Source organism: Hemitrygon akajei, chromosome 8, assembly GCF_048418815.1.
Source record: "Hemitrygon akajei chromosome 8, sHemAka1.3, whole genome shotgun sequence".
Classification (NCBI taxonomy): Eukaryota; Metazoa; Chordata; class Chondrichthyes; order Myliobatiformes; family Dasyatidae; genus Hemitrygon; species Hemitrygon akajei.
This window is the reverse complement of record NC_133131.1, coordinates 15,281,405-15,300,012: the sequence shown is the minus strand read 5'-3', so window position 1 is coordinate 15,300,012 and position 18,608 is coordinate 15,281,405. Positions and strand designations below refer to the sequence as shown.

Below are 18,608 nucleotides of genomic sequence, written 5' to 3'. Positions count from 1 at the left end.
CTCCCTTTCCTCCCCCCACCTTTTTATTCTGGTTTCTTCCCACTCCCTTCTCAGTCCTGAAGAAGGATCTCAGCCCAAAACGTCAACTGCTCATTCATTTCCCCAGATGCTGCCTAACCTGCCGAGTTGCTCCAGCATTTTGTGTGCATTGCTTGAGATAAGTTGAACAAGAAGTGCAAAAAGAGGGGAAGGAAAGCCTTTGGAATATGGGAGGAAACCAAAGCACCTGGAGGAAACCCACACAGTCCCAGGGAGAATGTACAAACTCCTTACAATCAGAGGCAGGAACTGAAGCTGTAATAGTGCTACGCTTCCACACCACCATTAAATGGTAGATATTGGAACATGGACATGACTTACTCAAGATGTCTTCAACAAGGCAAACCCCTACACAGTAATCAGCCCCCACTAACGGTGGAGCCTCATCAACGGAGGCTACAGATGTGGCCTCGCCAAAATTCAGTACAGTGGCAGCAGGAAATGGTTATTTAATTAAAGTTTACACTCCTCCAATGTTTGCCAACAGAATTATATGCTCAAGCTAGCCTATTAATATACCAACATTGAGAACCTACTAATGTTAAAAAGAAGCCTGTTAGTGCAAGGTTTAATTATTTATTCTTGGGAAATATAGCTAACGATGTTGTGAGCAAAGCTGTTTAACGAATTTGTTCATCTGGAAGGAGAACAAACTAACTTCACAGCCCACCGAGCTGGGTTGTGCCAGCTACCTGGTTTCTTGCTCCCATCATGCTCCCTTGCACTGATCTCAGGGGTCAGATCTGGTGACCTCTGCCCCATTTGTGCCAGCCATTGATATATCAGAGGCCAACAGGTCTGAGGCATTCTCCTCCCCCAGAACAGAACTTCACCTTGTGTCAGTTCAATAACAGAATTTAACTCTTCTGAAATACCCCAAACATACAGATATTAACAAACAAAATTAAAACTCAAATAAATTAATATTTAAAAATTATCAGAGTCATACAGTACAGAAACAAGCCCTTCAGCCCATCAATCTGCACCTATAATTCATCACCCTTTAATACCAATTCTAAACTAACCTGTTTTTTTTAATATTCTCCCTACATTCCCATTAACTGCCCACAGATTCTATCACCCAGTAGCGCTAGAAGCCGTTTACAGGTGCCAATCAATATACCCACCCTCTGTCTTTGGAGCGTGGAAGGAAACAAGAGCACTCGGAGAAAAGTCACACAGTCACAGAGAATGGGCAGCTTCTACACTGACAGCAGCCGAGGTCAGGGTTGTACTCTTGTTCTGGGATCTGTGAGGTAATGGTCCTGATGCTGAGACGCATCCTAGGATACGCTGGGACACAGCATTAGTGATATAACCTGGGGTCATCAGGTGTTACAGGTCTTTCAGTATCAGAAATCCTTGCCCAGGTGGCCCAGCCAAGGCTGATCAGACCCTGGCTTGTGTCCCAGCACCATTGGTCCACGGGTTACTCCTCTTGATGCATAGTTATGAGAGAATCCATAGAAGAATAAGAGGAGATCTTATAGAAACATATCAAATTATGAAAGGGATAGATAAGCCAGATTCAGGAAAGTTGTTTCCACTGATAGGGGAGACTAGAACTAGGGGACATAGTCTCAAGATTCAGGGGAGTAGATTTACGATGGAGATGAGGAGGAACTGCCTTTCCCAGAGTGGTGAATCTCTGGCCAATGAATCAGTGGAGGCTACCTCAGTAAATATATTTAAGACAAGGTTTGATAGATTTTTGCATAGTAAGGGAATTAAGGGTTATTGGAGAAAAGGCAGATAGGTGGAGATGGCCTACTCCTGCTCCTATTTCTTGTGTTCTTGTGTCACCTGGAGGCTCGCTCAGCAGCCTCTGTGACGTTCCTGATGACTCTTCTCTTTGCGGCCCCTGTTATGCCAAGGAGAGAGTAGGTTCTGCAGAGCGAGCAGCCAGCAAAACTTCTACACCACACCTCTGTTGTGCCCTCCTCCCCAGTCTCTGGGACTACTCCACCAGCTCTTGGCCTCAAGTGCCTCCTCAGTCTGGTCTCACTATTTTTAAAACATTACCTCCTAATTCTCAGGCCTGGAAACCCCACAATATTACATTATCTATCTTTGCTACTGGGTACACTTTGAGGAGAAACTCCCTACATGGTACAGCATGGTAGCGTAGTAGTTAGCACAATCACTTTACAGCACCAGACAATCACCAGTCATGCTTTGATTCCTGCTGCTGTCTGTAAGAAGTTTGTATGTTCTCCCCATGACCATGTGAGTTTCCTCCCGGTGCTCTGCTTTCCTCCCACATTCCAAAGGTGCACGGTTAGGGTTAGTGAGTTCTGGGCCTGCAAAGTTGGCACCAGAAACTTGGTGACTCTGCGGGCACAGCACAATCCCTGCTGAACAACACACACAAAATGCTGGAGGAACTCAGCAGGCCAGGCAGCATCTATGGAAAAAAGAGTAAACAGTTGACATTTCGGGCCTAGACCCTTCTTGGATTTCCAGCATCAGCAGATTTTCTCTTGTTTACAATCCTCGCTATTGATGCAAATGACACATTTTGCTGTGTGTTTCGATGTACATGTGACAAGTAAAAGCTGATTTTTCTTTCTTTCTTTGTACTTGAAGTCAAAAGGAGGCAGTGATAGGAAAGGGGTAAATCTTCCAGTGGGCATCTTCCCCAACCCTCTCCTCACCATGTTCCTGCAGACTGTGCAACCAGAATATTAAAATATGACAGAATCCCTCAATAAACAATAGTAGAGATCTTTGAATGAACACCACCACTTGAAGATACCCCTCCAAGTCACTCACCATCCTGACTTGGAAACATATCACTGTTCCTTCATTGTCCCTGGGTCAAAATCATGGAATTCCTTCCCTAACAGCACTGTGGGTGTACCTATACCTCAGGGACTGCAGCAGTTCAAGAAGGCAGCTCATCACCACCTTCTCAAGGGCAGCTAGGGATGGGCAATGAATGCTGGCGTAGCTGGCAATGCCCACATCCTGCAAATGAATAAATAAAAATATACTGAGAAGGATCAATATCATGGTCTTCATTTTTATCCATTTTGGTAGAAACTACATTCAAAACATTCCTCCAAGTGATGATTTCTTTCAACCCTTGTGCTACCAGCATAATTGAAATGTATTTCAGCTGCATCAGTTGATGGACCAGGCTATTCAGCATAGGTAAATGTTGTTCCTACTGCTGCGAACTGAATCAGCAAGAGTAGATGATGAAAGCCCAACACAAATTGGAAACAGGCCCAATTCTTAATATTCGATAAAAATACAAAACTGCAGATGCTGGAAATCTGAAATGAAACAGATAATGCTGGCGCATCTGTGGAAGGAGCAAACAGTTAATATTTCAGACCAAGGGGTCTTGGACCTGATGTGTTAACTCTTTATCTGCAGATGTTCTTGTGTGTTTTCAACATTTCTTTTTCTAAATATTCTTGGTTTTGTAATGTTTTTAGTCTTCTGCAAAAGAGAACCCTGGTCACTCTGCAGAATATTTTTAGTCCCTGTTTCAGTCATTTTTATTTATTGCAATGGTTTCATGGAAATTACTTTGGCTGCTGAAAGGACTGACCAGCCATGTTATCAATTAGAAACATAACATGATTATTACAAATTCCTTAGCTGATATTACAGAGGAAGCATTAAGCTGCTTTAAATGACAGTTAAATAGCATGGAATTGAATTAGTTCCTGTGTTAAGCAAAGTATTCTTATCATATTTTTAAATCAAGTTACATGGTTAATTGTCCACTGATTGGTATGACTCAGGTGAGGGAGGGAGGGGGCAGGGGTTGTGGCTTGGACAGATTTCAACTCCATATCATTGATCAGTGAAAGAAGCAAACTGAATTCAAATCAATCCGACAAGATCTATTAATGTGCACAGAGCTGAATTAAAGAAGAGAATCGTGGGAACTATTACGGGACAGTGCTGTGTGTATCTGGAGCTGCTCGGGGAGGTATTACTCAGAGGCTGCAAAATAATCACAGGACATTCTGCAAATGCAGGACATTTGGAGCAACATGCACGAAGCGGTGTAGGAACTCAGTAGGACAGGCAGCATCTACGGAAATGAATAAATAGTCAACGTTTTGGGCTGAGACCCTTTATCAGGACTGGAGAAGAGGGAAGAAGCCAGAATTAGGTGGTGGGTGGAGAGGAAGGAGTACAACCTGGCAGGTGATAAGTGAAGGCAGGTGAGAGGGAAGGTGTGTGGGTGGGGAAGGGGAATGAAGTGAGAATCTGCGAGATGATAACATCTGGTTATGTTTTATGGCAACTCCTGTACAGCAGGGGTACCCAAGCTTTTTTTAAAAAATGCCATGGATCTAGGGGTCTGTGGACCTCATATTGGGAACCCCTAATGTACAGTGTATGTCGCTCAGTTGAGAATCAGCTGCTATGAATGAAGATGATCAAAAAACTCTGGAATAAAAGTGAGCAAAGTACAATCGCAGGACACCCAGCGGATCAGGTAGTCGACCCTAGTAGCTGCAGGTACACACCAGACTCTGTCCTCTAGCAGTTCCACAACTTTATTCTTTAATTATGCACTGTTTACTTTAATAAACAGTATTTTGTGGGAATGACCTGAGAGCAATTTGCTCCAATAATTTTCTATCACTGATGTGGAGAGAGGAACTGAGCTAACATTTCAGCCCAGTGACCCTTTATAAACTGGAAAGTGAGAAAATATGCAGGAGAATGGTTATAATTGGTTCTCATGTGCATTGTTTTGCGAGCTTTTGTATCTAAGGGTACAACAAAGTTCTGCGGTTGGGTGACCACATTGACCTTGCAGGTCATTACCGAGTATTAGGTAACAGCAATGGTGCTTCCGTTCTGAGTCATTCTCTTACTCCATCAACCTTTGAGGCATCGTGACTAACCGCTGATATTCCAGTTTGCACAAGCATGCAACAAGTACCAGTTGAGTTGAAGGATCTCAACTCAAAACATCAACTGTTCATTGGCTCCACAGGTGCAGCCGGACCGGCTGAATCCCTCCATTGCTTTGTATGTTATGGCACCACACTGCCGCACAGCTTGTGACGTAGATGCTGACTTGCCATGAACCACAGACTTGTTTTAAGCCACCACATTTTACTCAACCTCACTGTACCCAATCTGTTTTCATTTGACCACCTCTCCCCAATGGCTTCTATCATCACCTTCCTTACTTACCGGGTTCCACCACTTGTAGACATAGAACATAGAAATCTACATTACAGGCCCTTCAGCCCACAATGTTGTGCTGACCATGTAACCTACTCTAGAGACTGCCTAGAATTTCCCTAGCCCTCTATGTTTCTATTTTCCCATGTATCTATCTAAGAGGCTCTTAAAGGACCCAATTGTATCTGCTTCCACTGCCGCCGCCGGCAGTACATTCCATGCACCCACCACTCCATGTGAGAAACTTACCCCTGACGTCCCCTCGGTACCTATTTCCAGGCACCTTAAAACTATGCTCCCTTGTGTTAGCCATTTCAGCCCTGGAAAAAAACCTCTGGCTTTCCACACGATCAATGCCCCTCATCATCTTATACACCTCTATCAGGTCACCTCTCATCCTCCATCGCTCCAAGGAGAAAAGGCCTAGTACACTCAACCTATTCTCATAAGGTACGCCTTCCAATCCAGGCAACATCTTTGTAAATCTCCTCTGCACCCTTTTTATGGTTTCCACATCCTTTCTGTAGTGAGGTGACCAGAACTGAACACAGTACTCCAAGTGGGGTCTGACCAGAGTCCTATGTAGCTGCAACATTACCTCACGGCTCTTAAACGCAATCCCAGGTTTGAAGGTCAATACACCATACACCTTCTTAACAACACTGTCAACCTGCGCAGCAGCTTTGAGTGTCCTATCGACACGGACCCCAAGATCTCTCAGATCCTCCACACTGCCAAGAGACTTACCATTTATATTATATTCTGTCTTCAAATTGGATCTACCAAAATGAACCACTTCACACTTACCTGGGTTGAACTCCATCTGCCACTTCTCAGCCCAGTTCTACATCCTATCAATATCCCGCTGTAATCTCTGACAACCCTCCAGACTATCCACAACACCCCCAACCTTTGTGTCATCAGCAAACATACTAACCCACCCTTCTACTTCATCATCCAGACTTTGTGTTCATATTTCTAGCTCTCTCCACCTTCACCCTTCTCTCAACCCATTTGGTTCCGCCTGTCTTTGCTTTTCTCTTTATCACCTCCACCTATCATCCAACTGTCTTTGCTTCTCTCTTTGTCCACCTCCACCAATCATTCACCTGCCTTTGCTTTTCTCTTTATCGCCTGCACCAATCATCCACTGCCTTTGACTAGCAACTCCACGTACACACCTCTCCTACCTGGTTTCATCTGTCCTTCATCCTACTGCCCTCCCCAGTCCAGTAATCCTATCTCACCATTTCCCATCTCCTCTTTATGTTTAGTTTACTTATTATAATTATCATTTGTTTTCTTCACCTTCTTTTGCACACTGCTTGTTTGCCAGTCTTTGTGTGCAGTTTTTCATTGATTCTATTGTACTTCTTTGTTCTAGTGTGAATGCCCACAAGAAAATAATTCTCAGAGTAGTATATGGTGGCATATGGTATATGTATTTTGATAATGGTGTCAAAATGGTTCTTATGACATATCTAGTGTAGGGGATACAGAAGTGCTTTTCACTCTCACTTCCATCTTCCACCGCTGGCTAACAGTCTTGTGAAAAGGAGAGCTGAATGTGTAAGTCTCTCCTTGCCAGTACACGGCCTCTCCAACAGCATGCCTCATGCAGTGGCCCCTCACTGGCGACACACAGGAACTGAACTCCTTTCAGAAACAGGCTGAGCTACAGAGGACGGGGGAGGAGGTCTGGCCCCTGCACATGTAGCACGCAGGCCCACCTGTGTGTGGACATGCCCTAGTGCTCGTGAACCAGATCCCCAGCTATGGGTAAATAGCCCCACTGCCTTGTGGGCATCCTCGGGTGAGACAAAGACTACGGGAGTAAACCCAGACCGCAAATCTGGAGTGGAGTCCCTAAGACGGCTGGATGTCATTGAATATCCTTCAGGCAGCTCCTGCAGCCAAGCTGGTGCCAAATGTATTGCTTCATAAGCTTCCCTTTGGACTGCACTGGTGAGACCGAGAGGGGGATCTTTGACAACTGGACGTCTCAGGATCTCCATACCTTCCACCCAGGCTTGTAATGATGATCAGCACCCATTGTCCTTCGAGAAAGACAGATGCCAACCACTGCTTTGATAATACATGTACCTTGAACTTTGACTCTCCTTCCTCTCCATTCTCAGTCCTGGTGCATGATCTCAACCCAAAATGGTGACAGTTCCTTTCCTCCTGTTCATCCCGAGTTCTTCCAGCAATTCACTTGTCGCTCCTGATTCTAGTTTCCTTGTGTTGCCACAAAGGCTGGTTCAGTATCAGTGCAAATTGTGTCCTCCAGTGGGTTAGGCCTGATCCCCCGGCTTCTAGTAATGTCGCATTCACTCATGCAAGGGAGTCAAACTGTGGTCATGAATCTTCAAAGTTCAAAGGTTCAAAGTATATTTATTATACAAATATGTATACTATATATGTATAACCTTGAGATTCGTCTCCTTACTGGCAGCCACAAAACAAAGAAGCCCAATAGAAGCCATTAATGAGAAAGAAAGCTGTCAAACCCCTAATGTGCAGAAAAAAACAAATTGTGCAAGCAATAAAAATAAGCAAATAACATTTAGAACGAAAGTTCACGGACTGAGTCCACAGCCACGAAGTCAGTCGTCACTGCGGTCGATTGTGGAGCCTGTTCATCACAGGCCACAGCCTCAGTTCATCGCAGAGATGAGTAAACCTCACAGAGCAGCGAGCTGAATTCGCACCATCCCTTGCCTCCGTCCCCGGCAACCTGACCTTTTCAGTCTGGACCGGAGCTTCGGTCATCCGAACCTCGGGTAACAAATTTAATGGTGTTAAGTGTGTGAGGGTGTTTATTGGTAAATGGATCAAGGGTGTTTGTCCTGATAATGGAAATTGCCAATGGGTGAGAGGTGGGTGCGAGCATCGGCTCAGGTTAGAAGTGCAGCTACTGACAGAGGTCATTGATGTGACGTCTCCAAACATTTATAGGACCTTGGAGAATGAACTGAGATTGACTGTCCATAGATAATATGGAAAGCAAACTCCTCACAATGTCTATCTGTTGGAAAGGGAAGTGGCGGTGGAGTTCCTGGTCCTTGAAGATGGGGCATTTCATTTTGCATCTTTGCCCTCCAGTCCCCACAGTCCAGTATCTGAAATTTGCACAACCTCCCTCTCCGACATCGTACCGCCTTGGTCTTTTTTACATAAGCTCCATAATGACTCCCATCCCTGTCACAGCCTTAATGCACTTCCCCTTTAAGTGATCCAGGATGCCTTTAATTGAATAGCGTGAAGCATTGTAACCAATCAACAGGAGTAATTATGGAGGCACAGAAGACTGCTGGTGTTGGAATCTGGAGCAGCAACAGAGAAGCTCAGCAGATCAGTCAGGATCTGTGGAGGGAAATGAACAGTTGACGTTTTGGTTCAAGACCCTTCATTTGGAAATAGTTTAGTTGCTAAAGGGAGCCTGCAACATTGTGGAAGTGACCAGTTTAAGCACATGGCAACCAACACACTGACTCTAGAGGACTATCTACATTAATGGTCAAGGCTTTAAAATGAATATGATTAAAGATTCGGCGAGTTGTGCTCTCTCTTTAGCTCATTGGTGGGTGAGAGATTGTTACTGATTTTCAGGTCACAGAACTCGGAAAAACAATGGCGTGACAGACTTTTAACGCTGTAAGATCAGTGAGTTGTTTTGTTATGTCTCCCCTCTCACTGTGAAATGGAACACCCTTTTTCCCTTTGTTAGGGAGAGAGAGAAAAGCTGTGGTGAACGATTAGTCTTTTGTTTTACAGATCATGGTCTTTCTTGGGGGCTCTGCTTTTGCATGCTTGGTGGGTGGAGGGCGCTGATGCTTTTTTGAAGTGGGAGGGCCATAGCTTTGCTACTGCTTGTGCATGGGAGGGTGGAGTGGGAGGGGGGCTTTGAGGTTCTAATGTTTTAACCATCACACATTCTTTGGGGCACTCTTGTGTTTTCGTGGATGTCTGTGAAGAAAAAGAATTTCAGGATGTATATTGTATACGTAGATTTCTCAGATGTATAACAGAACTATTGATCTATTGAAAAGGAAAAATAAAAATTCTGGAGATGTGCAATAAAAACAAAGTGCTGGAAACACTCAGCAGGTTGGGTATTATCTGTAAAAAGAGAAATAGAGTTAATATTAGTCCTGATGAAAGGTCTTGGCCTGAGATGTCAAATGGTCAGTCTTTTCCATGGATGCTGCCTGGCCTGCTGAGTTCTTCCAGCATTTTGTGTGTGTTGATTGGATTTCTAGCATCTGCAGGTTTTCTCATTAATATGATCAGGGGAGTTTTAAATCAGCTTTAGAACATTTTTAATGTTGTTTGTTTAAGCTTATAGGCTAGGACCCAGAGGAACACCTAAATCAGACTCCCTGCCACACAGGACACAGTGGGAAGAGTAAATTCATGACAGCAAGGAAAAGAAAAATGTGCTTCATTAGAAAATAAACACAAAGGGCCAAGCATAAAATAAACTGTCAGGCACTTTATTTTCATCTCAAAGCTGACAATGGAAAGGCTTAATTATATTCATTAAAGAAATTACATCCTAGCTTCAGGTATGAAGCCTAATTTCTCAAGTCAACAATTATTGCAAGGCTGACACTCGCTTTCCTGCCCAGAACTCAGTCTTTCAGCAGCTGTGATTCATGGCATGGTGCCCATCTGCTGTTAGCAGACCCGTAAGCACCCGGCAAACCTGAGGGAGTCAGACTGACACAAAACAGATCCGTGCTGGATTGGTCTCCTCTTCCCCCCTCCCCGCCCCTTCCCCTCTACAGAGACCGATCACCTGATACCCCAGAGCACTTTGACCCGAAAAGAATAAAAATCTCTCCTTGTTGGCAGCGAGTGCTGGAACGGTTTGGTTTCCAAAGCTACGAAGCATTGGAGAAGAGTTGGTGTTTGGAATCTGGAGCCTGAACAAGCCCTAAGAATGGATAATTAATATGGGGCGCATAAACGCAAGAGATTCTGATGATGGTGAAAATCTTGAGCAACTCACACACACAAACTGTTACGAAACTCAGCTGCTACGAAAGGGAATAAAGAGTCGATGTTTCGGGAGGCCTCAACCTAAAACTTCAACTGGTTATTCCCTCCATGGATACTGCCCAACATGGAATCAGACAGGACTGAGGTAAAAGGCCCTTCTTGCTGCTCCTGTACATGTAGGGAGGATCCAGTCTAAAGGATGTCCAGCATTACTTTGTTATGTCCTATCAACAGGTGGCAGCGTCCACTGCTCAGAATCATGAGGCTGTGGGACAGACCCCTAAGCAAGTAACGTAGGCCTGGCCATCACAGTACCTGGGGAACGCTGAACTCTAAGAAGAGTTGTTACAGAGACATAGTTACATAGGCTACAGTATGTAAATGCCAACTTCTTTTGGTATCCAATGGATATAAAATCGCTGGTAGGGAGTGTAAGTTCATCTATCATCAAGGACCATCACTGTCCAGACCATGCTCTCTTCTCACTGCTGCCATGCTTTACTCTGGATCCAATGCAGCACAATAAATGTGCAGCGAGAATTCTGATTTAGGAGCTGAATTATAACAAGGGTTCCTCTGAGTCCCAGATGATAAACTTAAACAAACAACATTATAAATGTTCTAAAGCTGATTTAAAACTCATCTGATTATATTTACTCTATTTCTTTCTTCAATTATACCTAACCTGCTGAACGTTGGATAACTTCAGTCACCTAGCCATAGACATAGCCTCAAGATTCGGGGGAGTAGATTTAGGATTAAGATGAGGAGTAACTGCTTTTCCCAGAGGGTGGTGAATCTGTGGAATTTTCTACCCAAGGAAGCAGTGGAGGCTACCTCAGTAAATATATTTAAGACAAAGCTGGATAGATTTTTGCACAGTAGGGGAATTGAGAGTTATGGGGAAAAGGCAGGTAGGTGGAGATGAGTCCATGGCCAGATCAGCCATGATATTATTGAATGGCAGAGCAGGCTTGACAGGCCAGATGGCCGACTCCTGCTCCTATTTCTTATTGCAAACATGAGGAAATCTGCAGATGCTGGAAATTCAAGCAACACACACAATGTTTCGGGCCAATCCTGCACTTCTTCCTATAGATGCTGCCTGGCCTGCTGCGTTCCACCAGCATTTTGTGTGTGCGTTGCTCCTATTTCTTATGTTCTTATTGCATTCATCTCAACACTGAACTGATTCCACGAACTATGGACTCACTTTCAAAGATTCTGCAACTCATGTTCCCAGTATGTATTAATTAATTAATCAATCAAGCACTTATTAGCTAATTAATGCATTTCTATTTGAACAGCTTGACTTCTTTTCAACAATGGCTGTTTGTCAGTCTTTGTGTGTGGTTTTTCATTGATTCCATTGTATTTCTTTGTTCTACTGTGAATGCCTGGATGAAATGGATCTCAAGGTAGAAAATGGTGACATACAGTATATGTATTTTGATAATAAGTTTACTTTGAACGAAGTTGGACTTTGATTTGCAGTAAGTGCTCTCCAATGCATCACCGGCACCAGCCTGTTCACCATCAAGGATGTAAATACAGTAAGGTGCTAGGAAAGGGTCAGTAACATCATGAAGGACCCCACCCACCCTGCTCATGGACTGTTTGTTCACTCCCATCTGAGAGGAGGCCATCATAGTATCCATGCCCAGACCACCAGCCTTAAAAACAGTTACTTTCATCAAACAGTAAGACTGATCAACACCTCCACCCGCTAACCCACTCCTCCACACCACCCACCACCACTAATTCATCATTTCCTGACCACCTGTGCCTAATGTCACTTTATGGACATAATAATCTATGTACATAATTTATCTCATGTAATAAAATTTATTGTGTTTTAATTATTGTGTTCTTTATCATATTGGTTTTTCTTTGTGCAGTATCAGATCTGAAGTAGCAATTATTTTGTTCTCTTTTTACAGTCGTATACTGGAAATGACATTAAACAATCTTGAATCAACATTGCACCCTGATATTTCTTGATCTTTTTAATTGCAGAGATAAGAGAAAATTAAAAGCCAGAATGCAAAACTCATTGAAAGACTTGCATTTCTATAGCACCTTTCCCACCCCTTTCAGTGTATCTCAAAGTGTTGTTAATATTGTGATTAAAAATAGTACGTGAGTTGAGGTAGATTACAAAGCGATTAGCTTATTTGTGGACTGAAGGGCCTGTATTGTGCTGTACTGTTCTAGGTTCTGTGTTCAGTTGTAACTTTTGTGTGGTGGTGCTCAAAATTGCGAATGCTTCCTTAAGAGTAAATGGGAAGAAACCATTTGTGGAGAACGCACATTTAAGACCATTGACAGGTGAGAAGTGAAAGAGAATTCTGGAAAACACACAGGAGGTCAGGCAGCATCTACAGAAAGAGAAACAGTTAATGTTACAGGTTCTGAGTAAGAAGAAAGGTGATTTTTTTTGTTTGATTTTGCACAGAGTTGTTTAGATCGAAATAGCAGGAAGGAGAATATAGGTGCATTAAAAAAATAGCAAAAACAATTACAAGTCACGAAGGAGAGATCAGGGAAGGGTGTAGGGTCATATAATTGGTGGAAACTTACATAATTCACAACCACCGACAGTGAGTTGGGGTTCACTTTTAGAGACTGTTCTGATGTGATGACATAATTACGTGAAGTTCGGTTACTGCATTTTGGGTTCAGGTTTTGATATACAATAAATGAGTTGTAACAGTTTTTCCTAAACATGAAACACTTCACATCATTTTATTTGTGAGAACTTACAGTGGGATTAACTGGATGATTCTAGCAAAAACCTTACGAGGTCAAACAGCCTCCTTCAGCTTTGCTTCACTCCCAGTACAGATGGACAGAAATTCCCCGTTTACTGCAATTGGAACTGTGTGCTGCAGTATCCTTCTTGTTAAACCCCTGACCTATGGAAGTCCCCCCAAACTCCTGCAATGCCTTTGTCCTTGGATTTGACTTGTGAATGTAAACTCAGTGCACATCAGGTGTTGGTCTGTTATTTTTATTTTTTTTTAAAATTGGGTTTGTTTAGGTTTCTTGCTTTGTGGCTACCTGCAAGCAAACAAATGTCAAGATTGTATAGTTTATACATTCTTTGACAATATATGTACCTTGAGTTGAGTTGAAGTGACTTTGGCCAGCGGATGATTGTTGGTGCCAGATGGGGTGGTTTGAGTATCTCAGAAACTGCTGATTTCCTGACATTTTCAAGCACAATAGTCTATAGAGTTTATGAGAATAGTGTAAAAAAAACAAATAGTGGCAGTTCTGAGGGTGAAAATGTCTTGTTAATGAGGGAGATCAGAGAAGAATAGCCAGAATAGTTCAAGTCAACAAGGCAACAATAACTCAAATAACCATATGTTACAACAATGCTGCGCAGAATAGTGGCAGTTCTGAGGCCAAAAATTCCTTGTTAATGAGAGAGATCAGAGAAGAATGGCCAGAATGGTTCAAGTCAACAAAAAGGCAACAATAACTCAAGTAACCACACATTACAACAGTGGTGTGTAGAAGAGCATCTGTGAATGCACAAGTGGATGGGCTACAGCGGCAGAAGACCACAGGCATATATAGAGGCTACGTCCACACTAGAGCAGATAATTTTGAAAACGCCAGTTTCGCGTAAAAACGATAGGTGTCCGCACTATGCGTTTTTAAAAATATCTCTATCCACATTGAAACTGAGATTTTGGCAAATCTCCTCCTCCTGTGCACGCACAGAACACATCTATCAAAAACAAATGACATGTTTGGTGTCGAATCTCGCTGTGAAAGTGTGTTACAGACTAGAAAAACTTAAAACGACGGACAGCTGTTGGCTCTTGCGCAGGAGAACTTAAAAGTGAAAAAAAAACAAATACTGGAGCATACGGAGGCAACCGACAGGGAATTCACAGACAGATTGACCTGGTTGACGACAAACATTGAAAAACTGACCAACTCTGTTACATTAATAAAGCACCTTGTTAAATGTATAAAACATGTCTGTATCAGTGTTATCTTGTATTTCCATACACTGTTACATTAGGCTGTTACACATCTATTGCCAGAGAAGTACTTGCAGAAATAGGTAAACCACCTTCGTACGAGCAAGGACAGAAAACAAGGCAAAGTGAGTATACTTATTTATTCAGTAAGTTATGGGTCAAAGTATTTGGTGAGTACATTTCTAACTCTTCTAGTGTCAGTCTTGTTGCCGTCTATTCTGAAATTGTTAGGTTGCATTCAAGAAAACAATGAAATAGTGCGTTGCCATCTGACAGTGTTTTCAGATTTCTCTGGTTACCCGTCCACACTGCTCCGGCCAATCCGGTGTTTTCAAAATTACACACTTTGGAGAGCGTTTCTGAAAAGCTCTGGTTTCGGGGGACAAAAACGCCATTTTAGTGTGGGCGGAGGGCAAAAAATGAAGAGAAAAAGCTTCGGTTACGAATTTATCCGGTGTAGTGTGGACGTAGCCTCAGTGACCACTTCATTGGGTACAGGAAGTACCTAATAAAGTGGCCTCTGTAGTCTATGGACTCTGACCTATCCAAAGAAAACAGAATGAACTATAAAAAGACAAGGTCTTTTCCCTCCTTTCCTACCTGCTGGGGGCTTCCAGGTCAGCCCTGCTAATGATACGGTGTTGGTAGGGAGTGTACAGCCAGTTGAAAGCTGTGAGTGTCCTTTCTTCCATTTTGAATTTTCCTTCCCTCACATACCTAAAAAAAACAAAGCAAAGGCTTTCACTTTCCATTCGAAATATTAACGGGATTAATGATTTTAAACAGTTTATTTATTAGTCTACTGCCAATAGCTGTATTGGAGTTTTTGCTGCTCTGTGAAGCATACGATCCTGAGGGCTTCAGCTTGAGAAACACAATCCCCATTACTGATAATAATTGTTAGCAATCTAATTTTGCTGATGTTGTTTGAGAGTAGAACTATTGGACCGAACACCAAGAATAACTCCTCTGCTCTTAAACCATATGACCATAAGGCATAGGAGCAGAATTAGGCCATTCAGCCCATCAAGTCTGCTCCATCATTCCATCATTTATTTTTCCTTTCAACCCTATTCCCTTGCCCTCTCCCCATAACCTTTCTAATCAAGCACCTATCCTGAACCAGGAGCAGCCACGGTGATTGAAGGATTACTCAGGGAAGTTCCATGAGCAAGGTGAAGTCAACATTTGTCTAATTTTTTTTAAAAGATGAGGTTATCAGCTTTGTCACATGTACATCACATGAACTGACAGAGAAGAGTGTAAACTGCACCAATGACCAACATGGCCTAAGGATGTGCCAGGAGACAGCCATGGTCCTGGCCCCAACACAGCGTACTCACAACACACCAACTCCAATGTGGTAGGTATCCGGAGCACCCGGAGGAAATCCACATGACCAGTCTTGGGAATATTCTTGGAATTCTTAACATGCATGGAATGGGCTGCCTGTGGCAGTGGTGGAGGCGGAACTGATATGGTCTTTTAAGAGACTCCTGGATGGATACATGGAGCTTAGAAAAATAGAGGGCTATGGGGTAAGCCTAGGTAGTTCTAAGGGAGGGACATGTTTGGCACAACTTTGTGGATGAAGGGCCTCTATTGTGTTGTAGGGTTTCTATCTAGCTCAAGGACCTTGGCTTAATATCTAAATCATTTGATTAAAAACAAAATGAATTGAATATTCATGGACTTGGGGCCGGGGGGGGGGGGGGGGGAGGTGGTTGTTGACATTGCCATTATTCCCTGAAGTGAGTGGGGAGATAGGGATCGATTGTATTGTTGGTTTGGAAGTCACATCTCAGCAAAGCTAAGAAGGGACAGTAAGCTTTCTTTCTGAAGGACCTTGGGGAGTCCAGTAGTTGCTTGGTTAAAGATTTAAAGATCAGCTTTAATTGTCACATGGACATTGAAACAGTGAACTGTACAGTGAAATGCTTTGTTTGTATCATATCAAATCAGTGAGGAGAGTGCTGGGGGCTAGGCCGCTGAATTGAACAATACACGCACAAAATGCTGGAGGAACTCAGCAGATCAGTCAGCATTTATTGAGGGAAACAAATAGATGGTGCTTTAAGCTGAAACTCTTCATCAGGACTGTGTGTTGCTCAGGATTCCCAGCATCTGCAGTATCTCTTGAGTCTATGATATGCTACTGAGCTGTATTTATCGTTAGCTGCTGGACCCTAGCAGCTTCTTGACCATGTTAGGGGCCCTGCTTACATAGTGTTCCTGATAAGCATCTCAAATGAGTGGAAGAGAGACCCCAATAATCCTCTCAGCTGTCCACGCAGTCCTTTGTAGGGTCTTGCGATTCCCGTACCAGGTGGTGATACGGTGATGCAGCTGGCCAGGATGCTTCCAGTGCTGTTCTTTCTTGACTGAAGAGTGCTGTTGAGGGACCAGGTGAGATCATCCATTATGTGCCAGATCCTTGGTGCTCCCAGTTCTCTCCCCGGAGGAGCCATTTGTATGTGCAGGGAGGAGTGGTCAGCCTCCACCTGCCTGAAGTCCACAATCACCCCTGTAGTCTGAGACTCAGGTTATTGTGCTCACACCTGTCTACCAGCCGCTTTTACTCCTCTCTGTACGCCGGCTCAACGTCATTGTGGATGAGGCCAACCACTGTTGTGTCATCAGCGGACCTGATTCAGTTTGATCCGGACTGAGTGGTATAGTCACATGCCAGCAGCGGGCTGAGCACACAGCCCCATCCTGAACACATTGAATTCAAAGCATTGAATGCTTTTTAAGAATCCTCTCTTTCCATATCCCACTGCATTCTGCACTTTCATTCAGTACTGTGGTCTGGGCTACCTTGCTGCTTCTGCAGCAAACTGTTATATCTTTCATGGTATTGGTACCCTATGTATGTATGCCTCTGACAAAGAGCTTCAACTTTGAACTCAACTGTATTCTTCCAAATGTACCTCTTTTTACAAACCACCACCACGCCTACCCTTTGTCTGCTCCACACCGCTGGCCAGCTCATCCCGCCTCACCTGCAAAACCGCTTTGCCCTTGTCTGTTTTCATGTATTCCTCCCTGTGATGAAAACTTCAATATCCAGTTTGTGGACCTTGCTGTCTATCACTTGTCCTAATTCTCTGTCAGTACATCCAGTTGAACTGTCTTTTTGTGTGTTTCCCCCTAGCTGTCAGTCTGTGGTTTTGTATTGCCATGTGCTCCTGTCACTGCTCCTGCTCTACTCCGGCCCCTGTATTACTGACTACTCCGTCTCTCATCTGTTTCTCATTATTACCTGTACTGCTCCTACCTGTGCTTCATTGTGCTCCACCTATCATCTGCCTCTGTTTATTGCTCAGTGTATTTCAGTCCTGTGTTTTCACCTGTTTGTTGCCAGATTGTGCCAGTGAATTTTCCTGAGCCTTTCCAGCATTCGTATCTGTACTCTTTCCATCTGAATATTGACTTTGCCTGTTCCCCAATTCTGGTTTTTGGATTTCTCTGGATGTTTTGATCTCTGCCTGAACTTTGACACCGACTTTGTTCACACCTTAGGATTTGTTACTCAATAAATATCATTCTGTACACAGTACTGGGTCTGCGATTGGATCCCTGCTCCAGTGCCCTGACGTTCTCCAACTACAATATTCCTTTATTTTTTTCATTTTGCCTTGATACAATACTTTCCACATCAGGAAATGTCCCAAGATGTTTCACATAGGTGTAATTGTAAGCAAGTGAATGCCCAGGATGGAAGAGGGTTTAAGGGTGGACAGAGAAAAGAAGTGGAAATGCAAAGCAGCTTATTCATTGAAATCCAGAGGGAGGTCACAAAGCTGATCTGGGTACTGTAGAAAAGGTGTGTTAAAAGAAGCCAAGAGATTTATAGATCAAAGAAATGGCAGATGAAAATTGGGGCTGGATGCTTTGTAGCCTTGGGGCTGGAGTTAAGTTTTTGGGTCAAGACTCTTTTGATCACACACTTGAGATTATATCTAATATAGATAATCTCATTCAATTTCCTTAACGAACAGCCACATCAACCACTAAACAGAAGAGCAGTGATGCTGCATTTACAGTGAGTAGTTATTTTTTCTCCTAATGTGTGTATACTATCAAAAATATATCACTCTTACTACTTCTCCATACCAAGTAACTTGAGGGAACTTGTTACATTAATGATGCTATTAAACCACAAGAAATTTCTCAGCCACATCTTTCTTGAAGTGAAGGCAGCTTTGAGAGTCACCCATGACAGTGTTTGTGAAAATCACTCGTAGATAATATCAAGGTTCAGAGCAGCATTGTCACGTTTCCCTGTGAGATGTCATACTGACAGTTGTATTATCAGTTTTCCTTATGTATTTGCTGCAGGTTCTTGCCATTCTCAGTTTTTAGCACGACATTTACAGTCTTTGTAGCTGGCTCCTAATTGGG

The 18,608-nt window shown here is 43.3% G+C and overlaps 1 protein-coding gene across 4 annotated transcripts in view; it reads right to left on the bottom strand.

Moving 5' to 3' along the window:
- LOC140731666 (rap1 GTPase-activating protein 2-like) overlaps positions 1 to 18,608 on the bottom strand; it is a 492,373-nt gene that overhangs the window by 409,853 nt on the left and 63,912 nt on the right. For 3 of the 4 annotated variants that reach the window (XM_073053304.1, XM_073053305.1, XM_073053306.1), the window contains exon 2: positions 14,805 to 14,921. The exons of the other annotated variant lie outside the window; for it this stretch is intronic. In XM_073053304.1, coding sequence (XP_072909405.1) covers positions 14,805 to 14,921 — 117 coding nt within the window. The remainder of the gene's footprint in view (positions 1 to 14,804; positions 14,922 to 18,608) is intronic. 4 annotated transcript variants of the gene reach the window in all.